The sequence below is a fragment of the Eublepharis macularius genome, chromosome 7 (genome assembly GCF_028583425.1).
Source record: "Eublepharis macularius isolate TG4126 chromosome 7, MPM_Emac_v1.0, whole genome shotgun sequence".
Lineage (NCBI taxonomy): Eukaryota > Metazoa > Chordata > Lepidosauria > Squamata > Eublepharidae > Eublepharis > Eublepharis macularius.
This window is the reverse complement of record NC_072796.1, coordinates 17,371,527-17,392,045: the sequence shown is the minus strand read 5'-3', so window position 1 is coordinate 17,392,045 and position 20,519 is coordinate 17,371,527. Positions and strand designations below refer to the sequence as shown.

The window sequence follows — 20,519 nt, the reverse complement described above, 5'->3', positions numbered from 1 at the left end:
CTCCTGCGTGATGACATCACGAAAGTGACATCATCACGCGGTGCCGGGAGCGCGCGCATGCGCAGAGCTCCCAGGCAAAGTTTGCACCAGGCGCCCACGCCCCTAGATCCAGCACTGATAGAAATGACAGATAATCTGGGATAAAAACAAAATAAAATAAAATTTTATTTTTACAAGAACCATATTGGTTTCAGTCTGGTACTTAAGCTTGACGGTTTCAAAAATAGCTAACAGTTCTTAAAGTTTCCTCACATAGGCTCAGTCACTCAAATCTTCATAAACTTTCTCTCTCAGGCTGCACACACAGTTTGCCTGCTTCAGATACTGATTTTTCACTCAAGTACACACAGAATTTCACTCTCAGGTGAACACACAGTTTGACTGCTTTGGATAGAATTAAAGTTCTCTCACAGACTTCTAGGTAGGTGTCCTTTCTCTCAGTAATACATGGACACCCTCAGGCTGCACACAGCTTGCCTGCTTTGCCCAGACTCAGTGTTCTCTCTCAGAAATATATAGACACTCGCAGTCATCAACTGATCATCTCACTCACTCACCCTGCTCTTTTGTCCCCACTCTTCATCAGTACCACACCAAGCATTTAAAGACACACACACACACACACACTTAAAATCATTACAGATGGTAATTGCAAATGTGGCTGTCCACAACCTCTCTACCACTGCTCTATATAGACCCTGGGGCCAAGTAAGGAGGGGTTGTTGCCTCTGCAGCATCTGGGTGACAGCATCTGGAAATACAAATCTGGACTACAACATTCTTTTAGGCACCATATTAAAATTTGTCTTTTTACTCAGGCTTTTCATTATGTGTTTTATCATATCAGGTTTCTAATGATCGGGTCTGTTGCATGGGTCATTTTTATGCTGCTTATGTCTGATGGCTTTTTTAAAAAATTGTAAGCCACCTCAAGCAGGATTCTGAAGAGGTGACATAGAAATATCCTAAATAAATAATTGTGTCTTACTAATTCATGCTGGTTATTCCTCGTTTACTTCCTTCCAGGCGTTCTTTGGAATCTGTCCTCTTGCGATGCGCTAAAAATGCCAATTATCCAGGATGCCCTCGCAGTGTTGACCAATGCAGTGATCATTCCCCATTCAGGATGGGAGAACTCCCCTCTCCAAGATGACCACAAAATTCAGCTTCATTCATCACAGGTGCTGCGCAATGCCACTGGGTGCCTAAGGTAAGTCGGGACATCCACCGCTCAAGGTGTTCTCTTCAGTTTTTTTCCCATGCCTAAGTTTTTGAGATGTCAAACTGAACCTTACTTTGCAGAGCATCTTCAACATCATGGATGTGTTTTTTTAAAGAAATTATTACTGTCAGGTCTACACATCAGCATCTATAAAAGCATTACAGACGGGCAAGTAGCTTCTATACACTGAACCTTAGAGTTTTATGCAATGGTCTGGCATTGCATTGTACTGTTCTCAAGCTTTTAAAAGCACTCAACCAATATTTATATAAAATGTGTAATTGAGACTTACCCAGCTGACACAACTAGATACCCACAAGAAACAGTTTACCGTCCTGTCAAACAGTTGATGAGCTCCTTGTTTTGGCTGCCTGCCTGAGGTTGCAAAAACAGCTGGGTTTTCAAACAACTGGCAGGCCACGAGATGTTGATGGGGATGGTGCTGATTCTGGTTTGTTGGGGCCCAGTGTCTGGAGTGCAGTGGAGTGCAGTGTTCTGCACTTTGTTTGTTGAACTAATCTTCTCTTGTTAAAAGTTTCAGTCCAGAGCAGAAAGAAGCACAGATGTTTTCCCTCAACAACTGTTGATAAGCCATGAACATTTTACAAGTATCAGTATTTTAAAATGCAGTCGACATTTTAACAGTGCCACCCTAGGCAGAGTTTACACCTTTTTAGCCCATTGACTTTGGTGGACTTCAGAAGGGAATCGTCTTGCTTTAGATGGCACTGTCAGTGTGTTTAATTTAGGACAATGCCTCTCATTTTATGTTCAAGAATGGTTTAGCTGCAACTTCAGTCAACAAAGATGGATGGAAGAGTTCATTGGGTGGTCTGGTCGACAGCATGGGATTGGATGATAGGAGGCTGTTGGCTTTTTCCTAGTCATATAACTAGGATACAAATGACAAATGCTCCTTCCCTTTCTTACCTGCTAGAAATGACTGGTCCTGGCTTGCTAAGTCTTTAAAAAGATGATGATGATACTTAGTATCATTGGGTGTTTGGGTGTTAAAAGCATTTAATATACATTGCTGTGTAGTAATTCTTTAAGGTAGGTCAGTATTATATTTCCCATATTAAAGAAGGGGGACTGAAGCCACAAGACAGTGACTTATGTAAGACCACCTAGCGAATTCATGACTAAGACGGAGCTCTCAAACTTTCTGAATCGGGGCTTAATTCTAAACTCACTCGCTCTTTAGGGACCCATTTGCAACCACCGAAATCCTCGACCACAGTTCATTGCCTTGGACATTATCTCAGCACCAGCTTCCATGATATTTTGTACATTTTCAAATTATTTTTTATGTATATGGTGTCACATTGGTGTAACCTGTATGTGCAGTTGTGGAAGGGGCCAAGGTTTTGTCATTAAACAAATAAACAGTAGATATAGCTATTAGCTTAAACTCAATATTTGTTTCTTTAAGATCATTATAATGGTATGTGAGAACTGGTGTATATTTGGAGTAGAGGAGAATCATGAAGAGGAAAGATTTCTGTTTTCATCAAAGCTATTTGATGGTTGCGATGGACAGAGACAAGTCCGTCCCATTTTTCGTATCTAACAATCCCCTGGTCTCCGCTGGTGGTCTGGAAAGAAATCCAGCAATGGCCAGTGAGGGAGCAGGAGGAGCAGAGGGAAAAAAGGCGAAACAAGAGCTGTCCAATGGCAGGTATTTAAGGGTTGTTTGGGGATTTGGAGGTTCCTTAGCCCAGTCAGGGATCCTGCTCTCTATCCAGTCACTTCAGGTAGAAGTGGGCTGTTCAGCGGTGGCCTAGTGTGGCCCACCCTGGGTAATCATTCTCATACATAGTCTTTCAGAGTTATGTGAAACCATGTTACAGGGCAGAGATATATGATTTTAAAAGGTTCTCATATAATCTGAAAGGTTAAGAAAAATCTGGGAAAAGTAACAGCTTTTAAAGTCCAAAGTATTCTACAGTTACTGGTGTTCTTTCCACTCTGACACAATATATATATATCCTATTAAGAAACTGTATCTGCATATCTATCTCTCCCAGCAACATTAAATTTGTATAAAGTTGGTCCTAAACATCGCCACCTTACTCTCCCCTCACTGTGAAACAAACCTTTTCCTCGTGGCATTAAATCTCTATTATTCTTAGGTTTGCCAGGCTGAGCCTAACAACCAATGGGAGGTTTGGGGGCTGGATGAGGGACATGGGGTATGATTTATCATAAAGTTTCCAGTGATTCCTAGAGTGACCATTGTCACTTCAGGGTAGAGCAGGTGACTAGGATGGAGCCTTTTCCCCCTTTATTTTTCTCACTCCTGCTTAGAGAGGCAGGGTGCAGCGGATCAAATCCCCAGGAGTTTGCCCAACACAAGTGGGCAAATAGCTGATTCTTTCAGTATATAAGGTTATAACTGGGTTTATAAGGTATATATATAAGGTTATAACTGGGTTTTACCAAGGTAGGAGAGAGGATACCTCAGGAACATCATCACGATTTACCTCAGGGGTAGCTAATGGTAAATAGTGCTAGCACTGGACAGGCCAATTCATAAACATTTCTTTGGCTTCTTTTACAGGGAAGCCTGGTTGAGCAGTAGTCCTCAATTAATCCCAGAACCAATTCAAACTAGGATCATGAAGACAGTGGCACAGGGTGGAGTGTGAGGTTTTTTCACACCAAAAACATTTTAGTGTCCGCTGCTGCAACCCCAACCTGTCCCAGTGACCATTGAGCAGATGCAGGATTGCTTCTTGTCTGTCACATTAAAAACATTTTAACATTGCAAACTCATTCTATAGCCTCAGACTGTCGGTACTTTCCAAAGAGGAAAGTTGAGAGTATTTCCCACCCTCTCCTCGATTGATTATTTTATGCCAGTTCGTTTCAAATGAATTTCAAGATTTAGGCCACAATCCAGAATACTGTGGGTCTATCTCCTCACAGCCAGCAGGGGTTTTGACTCTCTTCAATTTTTTATTTAAAGAACATCATCCACCTTCTCTGGGTGGCAAAGAGCCTTTGAAACTCCAAAACATTTGCATAAATTCTGTAGAAAATTCCAGCAGCAGTCTGCCATGTGCAGGGATGTGAGTGTTCAAAGTAAAAAATGATGGAAACCCTGCTGAGCATGGCCAAGCCCTTAGCTGCACCTCATAGAGCTGTCTCGGGATGATCGCTTCAGGCTACAGTCTTCAATCGCTGCACCAAAATTATACTTAAGCACATTCCACAAAAATTGCCCAAATGGACAAGATGGCCTGAAGTTCAAACTGCCATAGTCTAGTTGCTTCCTGTAGAGTTTATCTCAAATCAAAATATCTTGGAAAAGTTAGTTAGCTATAGTCTCTGATAAGCATGCTTTCTCAAACTTCATGCTGCTGCATATTGGGAGCATTTCCATGTCTGAAAGATCCTCCCATACAAAATTTCACATAGAAAATTGACACGATAGAAAGAAGGGTTCAGACTAGCTTTCTGTTGGAAGTGAGAGACTGCGCAATGTCTCTCTGCACCAAGTCCAACAATACTTCAGAGGGGGCAGTAGAGCTAGTAAGGCAGTCAGGTCAGATCCCTCTGTGGCCTTCCTCTCTTTTCTGCTGCTCTCTTTTTGTTTGTTATTCTAACAGTCAAGCTAGAAGTGACGAATTACACTTGAATGGCAAGTGAACAGACTCACGTGCATTCCTCCCTGTTCACTTGCACTCCACTCAACTACGTGATCGATTGGAGTGCAAGAGGAGCGCAAGTGAACAGGGAGGAATACATGTGAGTCAGTTCACTTGCCATTCAAGTGTAATTCGTCACTTCTAGCTTGGCCCTGAGAGACTTCCTTTTGGCTCTCCTCTCCCATGTTCTCTCTGTCCTCTCACCTCCATGAGATCAACATGTGCTCTCAGCATCTCTCTCTAGTTCAGTAGTGCTCACTCCATGGTTGGAGGAGAGACACATTTGCAATAACCATCCACCAAAGAGTCACATTTACTTCCATCCATAGCATGAGGCTCAAACTTCAGGGAACCATTTGCCAGCCTCGAACCATGTCCCTCTTAGAACTGCCCCAGCACAGGATAGCAGAGCCAGACTTGCACCCCAGTAGCTGCAGACATCTCTGGATGGTGAGCCATGCCCCAGATCTGCCCCCTTGCTGCCACCACCTTGGCTTGGTCAGTAAAACAACGAAAGCTTGCTTTGATCGTTCCGTGCCAGAGTTCCTGCACTTTTAAGAGGGGGAAAAAGTAAACTAGCAAGAGGCAGCCAGTGAAAAGTGACTTCAGTTGTGAGTCCCTGTTCCTAGGCATCTCTGTAGCCTGGGAAGTGTAAGGCGTTACAAGCCAGGATTTCTCATTCCTCATATGAAACCTTAGCTAAGATAACTGACTTTGGATCATGAATAACTAAGGTGAATAGAAGGACTGAGTTCAGACAATCCACTAACCATAGTTGGTTTAATTAAATGATGGTGTCAAGTGACATCAGAACTAAAGCCACCGTAGTGCTGCTAATAGGCTCCCCTTAAAATCTCTCCTGTTTCTGTGTTGCTTTGTTCTGCTCAAGTGAAATGAATTATTAGTCACATGGTTTTCATTGTGCCACATTCACTTCACTGTCTTTTACTAAAGCTAGATATAAACGAAAACATAGAATCTTGGAATTCGTCTGCAGGAATTTTCGCTTTTTGTACAAAACAGCTTCCTCTGTACTTGCATCATTAATTCCATAGAAACATCACTGTGGCATTTCACAGAAGAAGGAAAAATAAACAAGTCCAGCTCATAACTTGACATAAATTACAGAATGCTGTATTTTCTTTCAGGCCAGCTTGTGGGTTTCAAGACTGCTGAGAAAAGGGAGAGTAAGAAGTCTACACAGTAGGGAGAAGAGTTTTAATTGGGGAACAATGGAGCTGAATGTATTCGGAATGCCAAATAAAACCTGAATCCAATTACTAAATCAATATTTTTGGACCCTAATACCCAGAATACCAAATATATACGGTATTCCAGATACTTGGATCTGAATAATGCTGATTTTATGTGTGTGTGCACAAATCTACTTCTGATTCTTTTCTAGCCCATCTCTCAGATAAAGTTCTCGAATTTCACATATCCCCAAGGGACAAGTCCATTTGGTTAAAAAATAAAATGAAATAGAAGTAGTTATGAGATTATTTTCTCACAACCTCCAATTAATAACTTTCAAGTACCTGCCTTTCATTTTCTCTCTCTCCTTCCTATCTCTTTTGTAAACCCAATTATAGCCATTCTGAGTCCTTTAGTGTTATCATCCACAGGTTAACTGAGTTTCTGGCTAACGAGCTTTAAGCCGGCAGCAAAATATATTATGCACTTTGCGCTCTCACTCTGAACTTAATAAATGTCAACTACTAATTGAATGCCTTCTCTGAAATGAAAAAGTAGTTGGGATTAGGATGTCCATTTCACACCCCAAATTGTGGATTCAATAGAAGGAACATTTTTTTAAAAAAAAGCATAAGCTGTATCTCTTACCTTTCCACTGAGAATGTACCTATTTCCTGGGACAACCCTGTTTTTCAGGCTGCAGCCTCGGAATGGAACTGCCTAAGAACATCCCAGATTCTCCTTTTTTTAAAAAAATGTAAATGCAGCAGCGAAAGTGATCTTGGCCCATAAAGTAAGGCAGAATTCTCAGAGAGCATCACCATCTTCACTTAGGCTTCAGGGTTCTCAGAGCCTAGCATAAGTTGTGATTGGCAAGGACTAGGGTGCAACAGCCCATCAGAGGGAGCATGGCGGCAGCACCTTTTTCAAATCCTTATTCCCCATTTCCATGTTTCCTGTGGGATGGATCTCCAGACTAAAATTTTCACTAATGGATGGGCTAGGGTAAGTTCCACCAGCTCCCTCTTTTTCCTAGATACCCTCCAATTCACCTCTCATACTGTCTCCTGTCCCCCAGGAACAGCCATGTTAAGGAAATCAGTGGGGTGCCATTGTGAGGCTCCTCCCTCTCCAACTCCACCTGATGCCGCTCAGCTGTTCTGGAGGCTTCCCAAAGAAGCTCCACCCAGGCCTCAGAATGGGAGAAGGAGGAGTTGTGTCACCTTGTTCCTCCTTGGATTTGTGGCCTCTCAGACTGCACAGCTGTCAGGCTCTGCCAGTTAGATCCCCAGTTACTTCACTGAAGACAGTTCAAGAGTCCAGTTAAAGTTTCTTAATTAGAGATCCATCAGTGTCGGTGCACTCAGACAGCACATTGGCAGAAGTGATGTAAAGGGGGAAAGCAATGTTAGTTATAGGCAGGGTTCCTGCTGTGGGATAAAGACTGTTCGAATTTAGGCGTACGGGGCCTAGAAGGTTGGAAGGGGCAAGAGAGGGGAAGACAAGGAGGAGCTCATTTCATGTCTCAGGGAGATACGGCTCTGGCTGGCACTTCAAGGACACTTTCCCATGCCAGTCGAGGAAGTGAAAGCAGCCACCTGCAAGATAAGGGGAGTAGTTGTGAATTTCCTGCGTAGTTGGACTAGATGACTCTGGAGGTACCTTCAAACTCTGTGATTCCATTTATTAAAAGCATATGTATACTCATCTTTTTACCTGACCAGTGCCTGGCTGGTGGGCCATCAAGACCCCCAAACTCTAAGCTCTCTGTGGGAAGACCAATTTAAAATTAAATTATGATTTGTAAGTTTTGAGAATGATTCGTTGACTGCTCACAGGCAGGGTCTAGTCTTAGGATCACTGCAGAATCTCGGTCGGATAAATTTTCTCTTTGGTTCCAAAGGAAAACATGTAAATAATTTTGCCCCCAAGTTCTTGTACCGGTTTCAGTCCCTGCTTTAAACCTAATGGTGATTGCATCGATGTCAGTTTCCCTACCTTTTTAATGGCGGGGCTTTTTTATGATTTGTTAATATTAATGATTTTATGCTGTCTTTATGATTTGTCATGCTTTCCTTGTGAGCCACCTCAAGCCAGTCTCTGGGGAGGTAGCATATACATTTTCTGAAGAAATATGTAAATAAATGGCACACAGGTTCATAGAAGGCAAAATAAGCATATTGTTTGCATAAGAAAATATTCTTTTTTCAAGTCTGAGAACTTGTTTTTTTCTTAAGCTCAGTTTTGAATGAAAGCTTTGGAATTTGCAATGCTTGCTAGGGAAACAAGTGCAAGGAATACATTCCTACTGACTTAACTATATTCCTTTACTGAATAAATTATGTACTATGAGACATTGGCAGAAAATGGACATTGTTCTTTATTATAATAATAATAATAATAATAATAGCATTTGGTTTATATACTGCCCTTCAGAACAAGTTAACATCCACTCAGACCAGTTTACAAAGTGTGTCATTATTGTCCCCACTACAATCACCCTGTGAGGTGGGTAGGGCTGAGAGAGCTCTGAGAGAGCTGTGACTGACCCAAGGTCACCCAGCTGGCTTCAAGGGGAGGAGTGGGGAATCAAACCCGGTTCTCCAGATTAGAGTCTGCTCTTAACCACTACACCAAACTGGCTTTAGTGAAGAGCTGTATAGTGCTATGTTGTTGTATGTGTTTTATTTAAAAAATCTATATGCCATCTTTTTGTCTTAGACATACAAAGCAACTCACAATGGCATATATCCTACTATCCCATTCAGCAAAATTTAAACCCTTCCACCATACTAACAAGTCTTTCTACTTCAGCTGGAGGAGGGCTTTAAACTTGACTGTACAGAGTAGTAGAATACATGCCAATAATGAGAAACCAGAATGAGGGGTGCGTGATCCAGATCTAGGATTCAGGGGGAAAGCTGGCTTTTTGTCGATCCGACTAAACCCAGCTTTCCCAAATCAAATCAGAGAATCTAGGATCCAGCCTGGGAACCTAGATCCAGACCCCCAGATAAACCTGGGTAAATAGGGAGATGTGACTTCAGCCTCTGACTGGCTCCTTCCTGGGCTTCGCTTGCTTTCTTCCAGGAGGGGAGGGAGGCAGACAGGAGGGAGTGGTCAGTTCATGGAAGGGTTCTCCTTGTCTGCCTGTCTTCTGTGACTGACGCTAGTTCGGTTGGGCTAAGTTGCAACAGTGTCCCTTGCTTCTGTTTGGTTTGGGTGGAATTCTCTGTTTTAATGTGGTTTGAAGATGGTCCCTTTGATTCACTTTGGTTTTTCTTGCTAGTTTGGGTTTGAGTGGAATTCTCTGTTTTAATTCTCTGATTTGATGTTGGTCCCCTTGCTTCAGTTTGTTTCTGTTGGGCTTCCTCTTGCATTTGGGAATGTGACTTTGGCCACTGGCAACCTTGCTCCTGTGCATTTCTGCATGAGAGCCTGCATGGAAATGTTTCCCCCATAGGAAACAATGGAGAATGTTTGGGACACCTGCTCCAGTGGGTCATAGAGTCCTGGGGTCCAATCTTTCTGAAACTTGGTTGGTCTTTAGAGGACAGGAGTAGGTTCCCTGCAAATTTGGTGGAGTTTGCTTGAAAAAGCCCCTTTTAATACCAGAGAACATTCAGACCTGCTTAGAATTGCGTACTGTGGTAGCATGAAGTCCCCATCTAGATATTCACTTCTTGCAGCTACTGAGGTCTTTTTTAAACTGTTGATAACTGAATTTATTGCTTTTTTAAAGTATATCTTTAACCAAACAAAATATTGGTTTTTAAGTAGTTGGCAGACAGGTGAATTCAGCCCACATTAAAGAGCCTTTAATGATACATAATAGTAAGGGAGTAGAGCTCAGGTAGTGATTCTAGGTATGAGCGCTACTGTGTTAAGTGTTTTTTGTTTGTGGAACTTCAGAGTGTACAGAAATGGCTAAGATCAAGTGTAGTCTCTTCTCCTCCTCCTCTTCCTCCTTCTCCTCCCCCTTCCCCCGCCCACCTGTTCGTTAATCTAGGTCTTGAACATTAAGGATAAAAGAAAACTTACATAGAACCAATGTCTAGAAACACCTCCCTTCAACACTTCTCTGTGGCCTCTAGAAATCAAGCAATAAAATAAGTGCATTTGGAGTCAGAATCCTCTAAGAGAAGTTGATCCTTTTGCTCTGAATTTGAAAAGGGGTAGTTAAATCATGCATGCAAAAAGGTCCTCCATAACTTTGGACTAACCAAGAATTCTAAATAGGAAGGGAATTTACCCTTAGATGGAAGGCCCAAGGCAAGCGGAGAGAACATTGTCCTAACATCAAAATGGGTATAGCTCATCTCTAGCATAAATCGGTTTAGTCACCTGTTTTCTACTGAGGAAGAAAAAAGATCCTCCACCTTAAGTTTTTAAAGAGAGAACTTCTGTTCATAAAGCCAGAGCCAGGGAACCTTATAAGAGTCCCTGGGGGTTAAGCTTAGCAAGCTACCCTGAGGGGTCTCAAAAAATAGATGACACCAAAAATTAAAGGCCCATACCCTGACACAGACTTCTAGAGAGCTAAGACCAAATTCATAATGATTCGATGATGAAATGCACCTAGGGAACCCTCTGATTGCTGGAAGGAATGAAGACTGTATTTATAGAGTCATCTACAGCAGAAAGTCATATAGGAACACTGTACAAAAGTTGAGAAATCACCACTGAGTTGAAAACTCTTAACAGCCACTGGGATCTACAGTCCCAATTAGAAAAAAAGAAACGCAAAATTGGCTTATTTATTTAATTTTCTATTTTTATTCCGCCCTCCCCACATTTCCAGCAGGCTCAGGGCGGATTACAAAATACATAAAGGTTAAAATATATAAAACAGTTGTTATAATTAACAGTTCTAAAAACATCCAATTTGCACGTTAAAATATAATTATATATATATCAACATAGCCGCACAGAATTCCACTGATCAAATTTAAAACAACTTCAGAGCACCTCTGCATTCAAGAGGTTTTTTTTTTTTAAATGGGGGTATTGGTGGTGGGGAGGGCCCGATCCCTCATCATCTGGCCAGGGGGGCTCCGCCTAGCACTGCCCATATGCCTGGCGGAACAGCTCCATCTTGCAGGCCTGGTGAAAGGATAACAAATCTTGCTGGGCCTTAATCTCTTCAGACAGAGTGTTCCACCAGGCTGGGGCCAGGACCGAAAAGGCCCTGGCCCTGATTGATGCCAGACGGGCCTTCCTGGGGCCAGGGACCTTTAACAGATGTTAAGGTCAGTAAAATGAGTACCCAGTTTCCTGGGGGTAAAGTGTAGATGACTGGGGAAAGAAATGGCAAACCACCCCATAAAAAGTCTGCCAAGAAAACATCATGATGTGACATCCCCCCATGGGTCAGAAATGACTCGGTTCTTGCACAGGGGACTACCTTTACCTTTACCAGAGTGGTGAACAAAGTCAAAGTTATTATTATCATCCCCATAATACAGCTGGGGAGCTGGGGCTGAGAGCAGTAGATTATCCAAGGACCTCTGCTGAGTTCATGGCTGTAGACGGATTCAAACTACCAGAGTCCTGATTTGCAGCCCATCCTCAGTATTCCAGATGTTTTTTGTTCTACAGACATTTATTATAAACTCCGTGTAAGACCCTATTGTATAAGAACACAGAATGCTACAGTACCCAACTGTACTGAAACTCAATATTCTTGACACCAGTCTAGTCATTTGATTACATTAAGTTGTTATACCTTGATTATCAATTTTAACCTAGTGGCTGAATGATGTGCATATGAAAATCTGCACAGATCCTAACTATTGTGTATCCAGTGAACAGTAATTCCAGTGACACGGCATGTTAGCTTACCGAGCTTTTAACCTGTGATTTTTTTTTAAAAAAAGACAAGACATATATCATTTTATTATTTGCAGAGTATTTTCATTCATTTTGATACAGTTCCATTAAACAAAGCTGTAATGGGAAACTCCTGAATTTGATTCTTGAACTTGCGTAGTCATACTTACTTAGGGAGGGAATGTGGCACTACTGTTAACCATGGAATTGGGGATATAACAGGATTATTTTCCATCTTGTGATGGTGTTAATACATCTTTGGCTTCTAGGTATTACAGAGGTTTGTAGCATATTGGTACTAGTTTTGGGAAATAACGCAAAACTCCATCAAAATCCAGGTTTGGGGTATTTCTGACTGATCTAAGTTTACTCCCTATTTATGTAAGGAAGTATAAGAAACTCCAGTTGCATTTGGCAGCATATTTCAAACTAATTTCACCTTAGACTACTGAGAAATTACAGGAGACATACAGTGTAAGCCTAAACAGGTCTGCTCAGAATCCTACTCAAGTCTAGTCAATGCTCTCCAGAAGGTGTTCCTACAATTGCACTGACACAATGCAATCCTAAACAGTTACACCAGGGATCCCCAATGTGATGCCTCTGGACAACCATGGCGCCTGCCAACATCTTTTCTGGTGCCTGCCAAGTGTTTTTAAAAAGAGTGCAGAGATAGGTGGGGCTTTTGCCCAACAAGGCTTCTGGCTGGCCATTGGAGATTTAATTGTTCACTTCCTTACAGGCAGCTACCATGCTGTCTTAAAGGTCATGCTTTTGATCTGGGGGTTTTATAGAAATTTTATAATATACTACACCAGCGGTCTACAGTCTGTGGGTCATGAAGCCTCTTGCTGAGTTGTGCGTCCTTACCAAGCTGCCTTTTTTGATGCTGATTGGCAGGATGCACTATTAGAAAGCAAGGGTGCCATATCTTCTTCCTCTCTTTCCATGCTGAAGAGCAGCCAGATGGTGATGCGAGGTCGCACAGCTGTGGAGATTTCCCCCCAGCTCTGACCCCATGACTTGTTCCTCATGATGATACATCTCCAAGTGCTGAGCATGTGTTTCCTGTCCCCCAGCACTTTTGGTCTGCTGGCACAAATTTTGGTGAAGCCGTAACTCTGTCATCTCCTGTTCCTGTCACATGGATCACAGCTCGGTGGGCCTCCTCCTCATTGGACCCCAGACGCAGAAAAGTTGAAGACCACTGCAGTATACCAAAATTACCCTGAACTGTGTACCTTCTGTCATCTAAAGGAGAAAATGTTCTTATTTCCAGAATTATGATTTGGAGAGACATAACTAAATTAGATGGTTTCAGGCAATGAAGCCAAAGTGCAGTATATTCCTCAGTGAATTCCCTTATGGCAATTCATTATATTACTGAGTTAGAAAAATATGTTGAAGCCGAAGGACCAACTTGTCAGAAGAAAAACCTCATCTGTGCAACTGCAGCTTGTACAGTAATGCAAGTGAAATATTCTCTATGCTGTGAGAATTCCAGGGAGGAGACAGGACAAAGAGGAAACTTTAATCCATAGGAAGTACATAGAGTCTGATTATCCAAGCCAGGGCATCCCCTTCATGTAGTGGAAGTTACCAGGTTGTTTTGATGTATTCCCTGGCTTGTCTCAAGAAGGCCTAAGTGAGTCAATAAGCTTATGTAAGCCTGTACTGGAAAAAGGGTTTGGGGCCTAGGACCTAGGCCTGATTAATAGACTGCAGATACATAGATAGACCAGACTAGCAGATAACTGAGCTGTACCTAGGGTTGTTTAATTTGCATGTTTAGCAAAGGCTCATGGGTCACCATGACTACGAAGGGTGGTATAATACAGGGCTAGGCTAGCTGGAAAGACTGGAGGGAGGGAGAGAAGGGAGCTCAAGCTACTACTTTTTGGAAGGGAAAGCTTGTTTCCAAGCTTTGGAGCTAGGAAGAGCTGAACCCTTCAGTAGCTGACAAGAGCTGAAGAAGCAAGAAAGAGCAAAGAACAGGGATTGCAGAAGCTGAACTTGTTGACTCTTTGAGACTAGCACCCTAGTACAGAGCTGCCCAACTTCATCTTGCTAGGAGGAAAGGGGAACTGCTCCTAGGGCAACAAGCAAGCTCCAGGATTCAGGCAGCGTCTTCACAAACAGAGTCCTGCTGTGGCGAGGCCTTTTGGATATTTCGTTCGCTGTTCCAGGCATAGCCTCTGGCCAAATCCACAGAACTGTCTGCATACTTTACCAAGGGATTGTGAGTAGGACTTTGCACTGGGGTCACTGGTTACTGATAACTTTGGGAATGTTTCATAGTTGTGTTTAAATAAATTGCATTTATATTTTGAATTGGTAAACATTGAACCTGGTCCTCTTGACTCTGAGGTTTACACTTAGAAGGATGTAACTTTGCCCTGCTACCCACTACTATTTGTACGGTATTAAGTGGTTCACGTTCAAGTGGGTGCGTAGTCTCCATTTCCTAATCTTTAAGACTTTTCTTTCTTCTTAATTACTGTTTTCATAACCAAAGTCATAAACAGCAAGCAATCACGTACTAAAAAGGAAACCTAGGCTTTACTGCCCAAGTTACAACATGATTTTACTACAGCCACCAAAAATTTAGTCACAAAATATTACTTGTGTATCTTAGAGCGGAACTACAAGTGACAAAAGGCACAGGTTGGACACTTGTCAGCTTCCCTCAAGTTTTGATGGGAAATGTAGGCAGCTTGGCGGAATGTTGGACAAGTGACAGTTGAAAAGTCCATTGGACAGCAGTCAGAGAGCCAAGCTGCAAGACCAGGATGCCCACATCTATAGTATCAATTCGATTGGTACCATAATATCCACAGAGCCTGTTAGAGTATGGAATACTACAAAACCTTCCCAACAGCACCACTGATGGCAAAGTATTCAGACATGCAAGCATAAATGCTCTTCTGTACTTAGGGAGAGTTAACTCAAACAGATAGTTTGGCATTTTTATCGGAGGAGGGATACCAGCTGTTATACTGTTATAATCAAGATCCTGCCCTTTGGAACAGCCTGCCTGAGGAGGTCAGGAGAGCCCCCACTCTGCTGGCTTTCCGCAGATGATGCAAAACTTAATTATTCAAAAGAGCTTGGCTGTATTGTATGGAGGTGGTCTCAAAGAAATGCTTCACTGACGAGTTAGGGACCGTAGACTACACCACTATGTTGCCGTACGCCCTACCTGTTGCTTTAAGTATGGCCCTATTGAGTTGTTCTATGTTGTCTAATGTCAGTCTTAGAATTGCTTGTGCTCTGTTTCAGCATTTCTTTAACTCTGTATGGGATTTTTGCTAATGTTATGTCTTTATAAACTTGTAATAATTTACCCTATGGCGTTTTTATTTAAGTGTCCTTGATATTGACTGTACTAATATCATGCTATGTAATCCACCTTGAGTCTCAGCAAAAAAAGGTGGACTCTAAATAATATAAATTATAATAATCTCTCAGATGTCTTTTGATTAATTTACTGAATTTACTGCTACTCATCGTTTCCATTATATCATGGGTGATTTCCAAACATGATTATTTGTATTCCAAATATTTACCCCAGTTTTCCTCAGTAAAATATGAGTCTAGTTTCCCAGGAGAGATTGCGGGGCTCATAAGAGTTTTCTTTTGGTGTTGGATTTTTAGTTGATCCCAGCTTAATAGATGCATGGATTTGCTAGAACTGCTCTATGGCATGAATGGCGAGGAGACCTTGCAGTCACTGCCCTATTGGACTCTTTGCCATCAACTAAAGACTTTTAGAACTTCTACATTTCCAAAGAGTCCAGTAGCACCTTAAAGACTAACCAACTTTATTGTAGCATAAGCTTTCAAGAACCACAGCTCTCTTCATCAGATGCATGATAGCTGTGGTTCTCGAAAGCATATGCTACAATAAAGTTGGTTAGTCTTAAAGGTGCCACTGGACTCTACTATTTTACAACTACTGACTAACATGGCTGACTCCTCTGGATCTATCCACTTGCAAAGCCACACATGGCACACATCTAAGCCATCTTTTGTTTGTTCTTTTTTTTAATGCTGCACTTATTCTTTGTAATGTTTCCTTTCTCTGTAATGAAATCATTAGTGAATTGAGAGTAGTGTCAACAGGTCATATTTCACTTGCAAGCAAGATATTGCTTGATTAAACATGGTTTATGGCCAGGATAGTAAGGGAAAGCTAGAATTGCAGCTGAGATAGATAGCCGTGTGTTGTTGAATCCCTTAACAGAGAAATTCTTGGTGGCTAATCCCCATCCTTTAATCAATGAAAGCTTGTGCATTTTCAGAAGCACTGCAAAAAAATTCTCTCTGAGCCTATTTTCAGTGGTCACACTTATGCTAGAAATGCCTGGTTTCAGGGCAGTAAATCGAATGGTTGTCTAAGGTTGTCTTTTGTGCATGCACTGCTACTTCTCTTGAGCCCTTAAGATGAGATAGAGTATAAAAAGGAACAAACATAAATTAAGAATAAAATGCAAGGCAACAATAAAAATAGACCTAAATAATAACTAAAACATAAATACAGAAATGACAGTTTAAAATGAGAATCTCTTCCATCACTAACACAACACACTAGTAATTTCCAAAACAAATTACGAAGTCATAGAGAAAGTGTAAATCTCTTACTTGGCTATTTTTATTCTGAAAGTAACAAAAAGCTCTCTAAAATGAACTATGTGGGCTGTTTTGTTCTATTAAACTGTTAATTTTAGTTGATGTTCCAGTCATTTCACATTAAACTAGAGACAAGTCTTTTCTGGAGCTAGGGGATGTCAACTAGCATTACGTGCTGTACAGTAAATTCAGACCCAAGATGGGAATGAGTTCTGATCCCATGTTCAGTTTGGATGGCATACTTTTAACTTAATAAAGTATGACATGTTGAATATTTCTGGCAACACAGGGAGAACCTTAACTGAATTCCTGAAACTTGCATGAACAGTGTCAGAAATCTGCCTAAGGACAGGAGCTGTCTGAAACAGGAAATGGATTTTGTTTTACTGTGTGGTAATTTCTGCTTAACGATTTGTTTTGGGGCTACAAGGAAGTCCCTCGTACCCAACACACCATTGCAAGAATGTTACATGGGACAGAGAATCATTTATACTTCCTTTCTTCCTTGCTTGCTTGCTTTCTCTAATCTATAGGGATATGTGTAAGTGTCCGTATTATTTACATGGGTATTTCCATCTTTTCAAAAAGTGATATTGCACATTCAAGACAATTGCCTAGAAATGCTGATACACATTTTGCATGACTTTAGGATTTTTCAGATTGTTTGCATTCTATCCTAAGTGCGCTTCTTACTTTATTTGTAACATTTGTGGTCCACCTTGTGGCTTAAATTAGCTCCCCAAGGCAATTGATCAAAGTGCCAAATAGCTTGCTATTGTGTATGGAGATATTCTATTGTTAAAAAGATAGGACTTTTGCTTCGCAGTCCCCACTTTGTGCCATAATTGTGCATCTGTTTGAGCAGAAACACCATTACTATTCCTGCAATACCTGTTCAGAAAGCTGTTTCTTTTTTTAAAAAATACACTTACCTGTAGCGGCAAATATGCATTTTCTGGCTTTCAGGAATAGAAATTGATGGGTATTCATTCTATTCCTACTGAACTTTTTGTATGGATTAGAAAAACTACTTTCCCAGTTTGTTTGTATTGTTAGACATTTCTTTATTCAACTTAACATGTTTGTTTGACTGATCCGCAATGATTTTTGGCTGAGTGACAAGTCCTGCCATTGTTTGAATGGAATACACAAACATGCTCATTTTTGCCTTTTGTGATGGGAGCAAAAGTCCTGCTTTTCCCAGTGCTAAGACTCCATGTTCGTGTTATTACTTTGATTCAGGGTGATGTAGAAAAAGAAACAAACAAGGGATTTTACAAGAAAGGGGTTTCTTTTAAAAACACAGTTGCGTACAAGTCTCATGATGCTTTGTTAGAATAAAAGGCTACCCCCAAAACAAAAAGTAAAAATGTCATGCTTGACATTAAAAACCATACAAAATATTTAATACTACAGTTGCCCATCAAAGTTTATTTATATTTAGGCCGATTCCAGACGACTAACTGGAAGGCGCTTCATGCCGCCATGTTCCGGATCGCGCCAGGGAAAACGCGAAATATAGCATTTTCTCGCGCGAGTTTGCCGCGACGTCACACCAAACTTGCGTGAGAAAATGCGATATTTCGCGTTTTCCCCGTTGCGATCCGGAACATGGCGGCATGAAGTGCCTTCCGGTTAGTCGTCTGGAATCGGCCTTAGTCCACCTTTCTTGCTGAGATTGAAGAAGGATGACAGCTAAAAGCAACTAAAGCAACTAAAAGCAGGAAAAAGCATACAATACATAGAACCAATAGCATCATATTATTATAATGATGTATTACTAGTCCCTATCTTCCATATATAAAAAAGGTTAAGTGTCTAGCCCTTTTGGTTGTGGAGTTATGAGGAGAAAAGTACTGGTTATATTTCTGGTTATAACTCCACAACCGAAAGGACTAGAGACTTTTTTTAAAATGAAAGCTAGAAACTACTACACAGTTGCAAGAGATGATTATACTATACAGCTATAGCACTGTAGCTATTACCAATTTTTTTAAGGCCTGAAAAAGCCCTCCGATGTCCTAGGGGTAAATGACTGCTTCAGGGACTGAGGTAAGGACAATGGCACCAATTTGGGTAGAACCTGCAAAAATGCACACCTTCCCATCTGCCAAGCATCCAAGGGCCCACTGACTGCAGTCATTTCAGAAGATTGTATCAGACTAGTTTTGGGAAAGATCACCGCAAAGCAGAGGAAAACAAGGGGAAAGGATCAACTGAGGGCGACAACTTGTAGATGCTTCTGAAAATGGTACTGCAGTAAGGAAGTAAAGGTGGAGGAAACCATCTTTGTGAGGACAGCCTTGAAGAACTATGCAGTGAAAAAGTATATACAAATAGCAATAGAGATGTATTATAAAATTAGAGAACAGTGGGTTTTTTAAAATAAATTAACATAATATACACAATGAAGACTCCCTTAAATTCTCAAGACATTACCTGCATTAACTACATCCTGATTCGCTTTATCAAAATGCCATCCTAATGAGTTCTGTCTTATGTTCTGAGGAACAATAGGAGTGTGGGAACCTTCTTGACAGGATGGTGGGCAGAGGTCAGCCGTTGTCCCTTTTTCTTCCCATTATGTTTTCAGAGCATCTGTTTTTTGCAAACCTCACTTACTCCCAGGTGTTCTGCATTATGTCCCTGCCTGCCTGTAAGGCAAGTGAGAGTAAAGGGAAACCACAGTTTGGGGTGGAGGTGGTGCTGTGCCACCCCTCTAACCCGTGGGCATCTCCTCTGCCAAGGGAAGCCAGGGTAGCCTACAGGAAGAATGTGTCTTCTAGTATGTGCTGGATTTTGTTTCCAGTGCTGACAGACAAGTTAGCACAGGGAAGAATCTTTACTTCCATTCACCACTGTTATGGATACAAGGGAGGTGTGGGACTAGAAACTGCCAGGCATACGGCTAACAATTGGGTGATCCTAGTGATCTGCAGCACTGTGCCCACCAATGTGTTTACTGGCACCCACTTCCTTCATCCCCAAAACACCTATTTCTCAAAGCAAAGAGCCAGTCCTAGCCTTCCTCTTCCTCAGCTGAACATAAAGTACTTCAGAAGATCCCAGGAGGCTTTACTCTTTTAGAAACAGCCGCCTTCATTGTTTGGCATGGAGCCTCTCAATATTTGGTGCCTCGACCACCATAGCAGCCGTTTTGTGGTTGTTCTTGAAATAGTGCCCACAGAGTCGACACAATTGGGAGTCCCTGATTTATCTGCCCAAATCACTACTGACAATATGGTGAAAGGACCCATTCTAGAGAATCTGAGTTGGAATGACCAGCAATAATGGCCAAGATCAAGGGCAGTGGATGAGAGAAGTAACCTTTAATAATAGGTGGGGCCCTTACCTACCTCAGGATAATGGCGTACTGGGAGTGGGCAAGGCAATACCTCTCACTGTGCCTGTCTTTAAGGAATAACAAGACACATTATGTATATAGTTTGTCTCCTCTTTGGAACCCAATTTAAGCATGTTAGGGGCTGGCCAATCCCTGAATTCTTAGAGTAAGGGAAATGTAATGTCCATTTTGAAGAAGAAAGGACAGCATATACTTTGCTTCAGTAATAATAGTAAAACAACAACATTCGATTTATATACTACCCTTCAGGACAACTTAAAACCCACTCAGAGTGGTTTACAGAGTTATGTTATCATTATCCCCACAACAATCACCCTGTGAGGTGGGTGGGGCTGAGAAAGCTCTGGAGAGCTGTGACTGACCCAGGATCACCCAGCTGGCTTCAAGCAGAGGAGTGGGGAATCAAACCTAGTTCTCCAGATTAGAGTCCTGCTGCTCTTAACTACTACTCCAAACTGGCTTTCAAGGACTGTGCTTCCTTTCTGAACTGTTCTATCCCTTTACTTTCTAATTTTAACGACAATTTTAATATCACTCCTCTTCTGAACTCTTTCCCTTTTAATATGAAAGATCATTAGCAGGCAGGCACTGCTGTCTCCTTTATTGTGACTGAAGGAATCTTTGTATCCTT

General features: G+C 41.6%; 1 protein-coding gene across 1 annotated transcript in view; it reads left to right on the top strand.

Annotated features, from left to right (window-relative positions):
* Positions 1 to 20,519, top strand: part of CTNND2 (catenin delta 2) — a 303,251-nt gene that overhangs the window by 174,444 nt on the left and 108,288 nt on the right. The window contains exon 6 of the mRNA XM_054985091.1: positions 1,027 to 1,210. Within this exon, the coding sequence (XP_054841066.1) occupies positions 1,027 to 1,210 (184 nt within the window). The remainder of the gene's footprint in view (positions 1 to 1,026; positions 1,211 to 20,519) is intronic.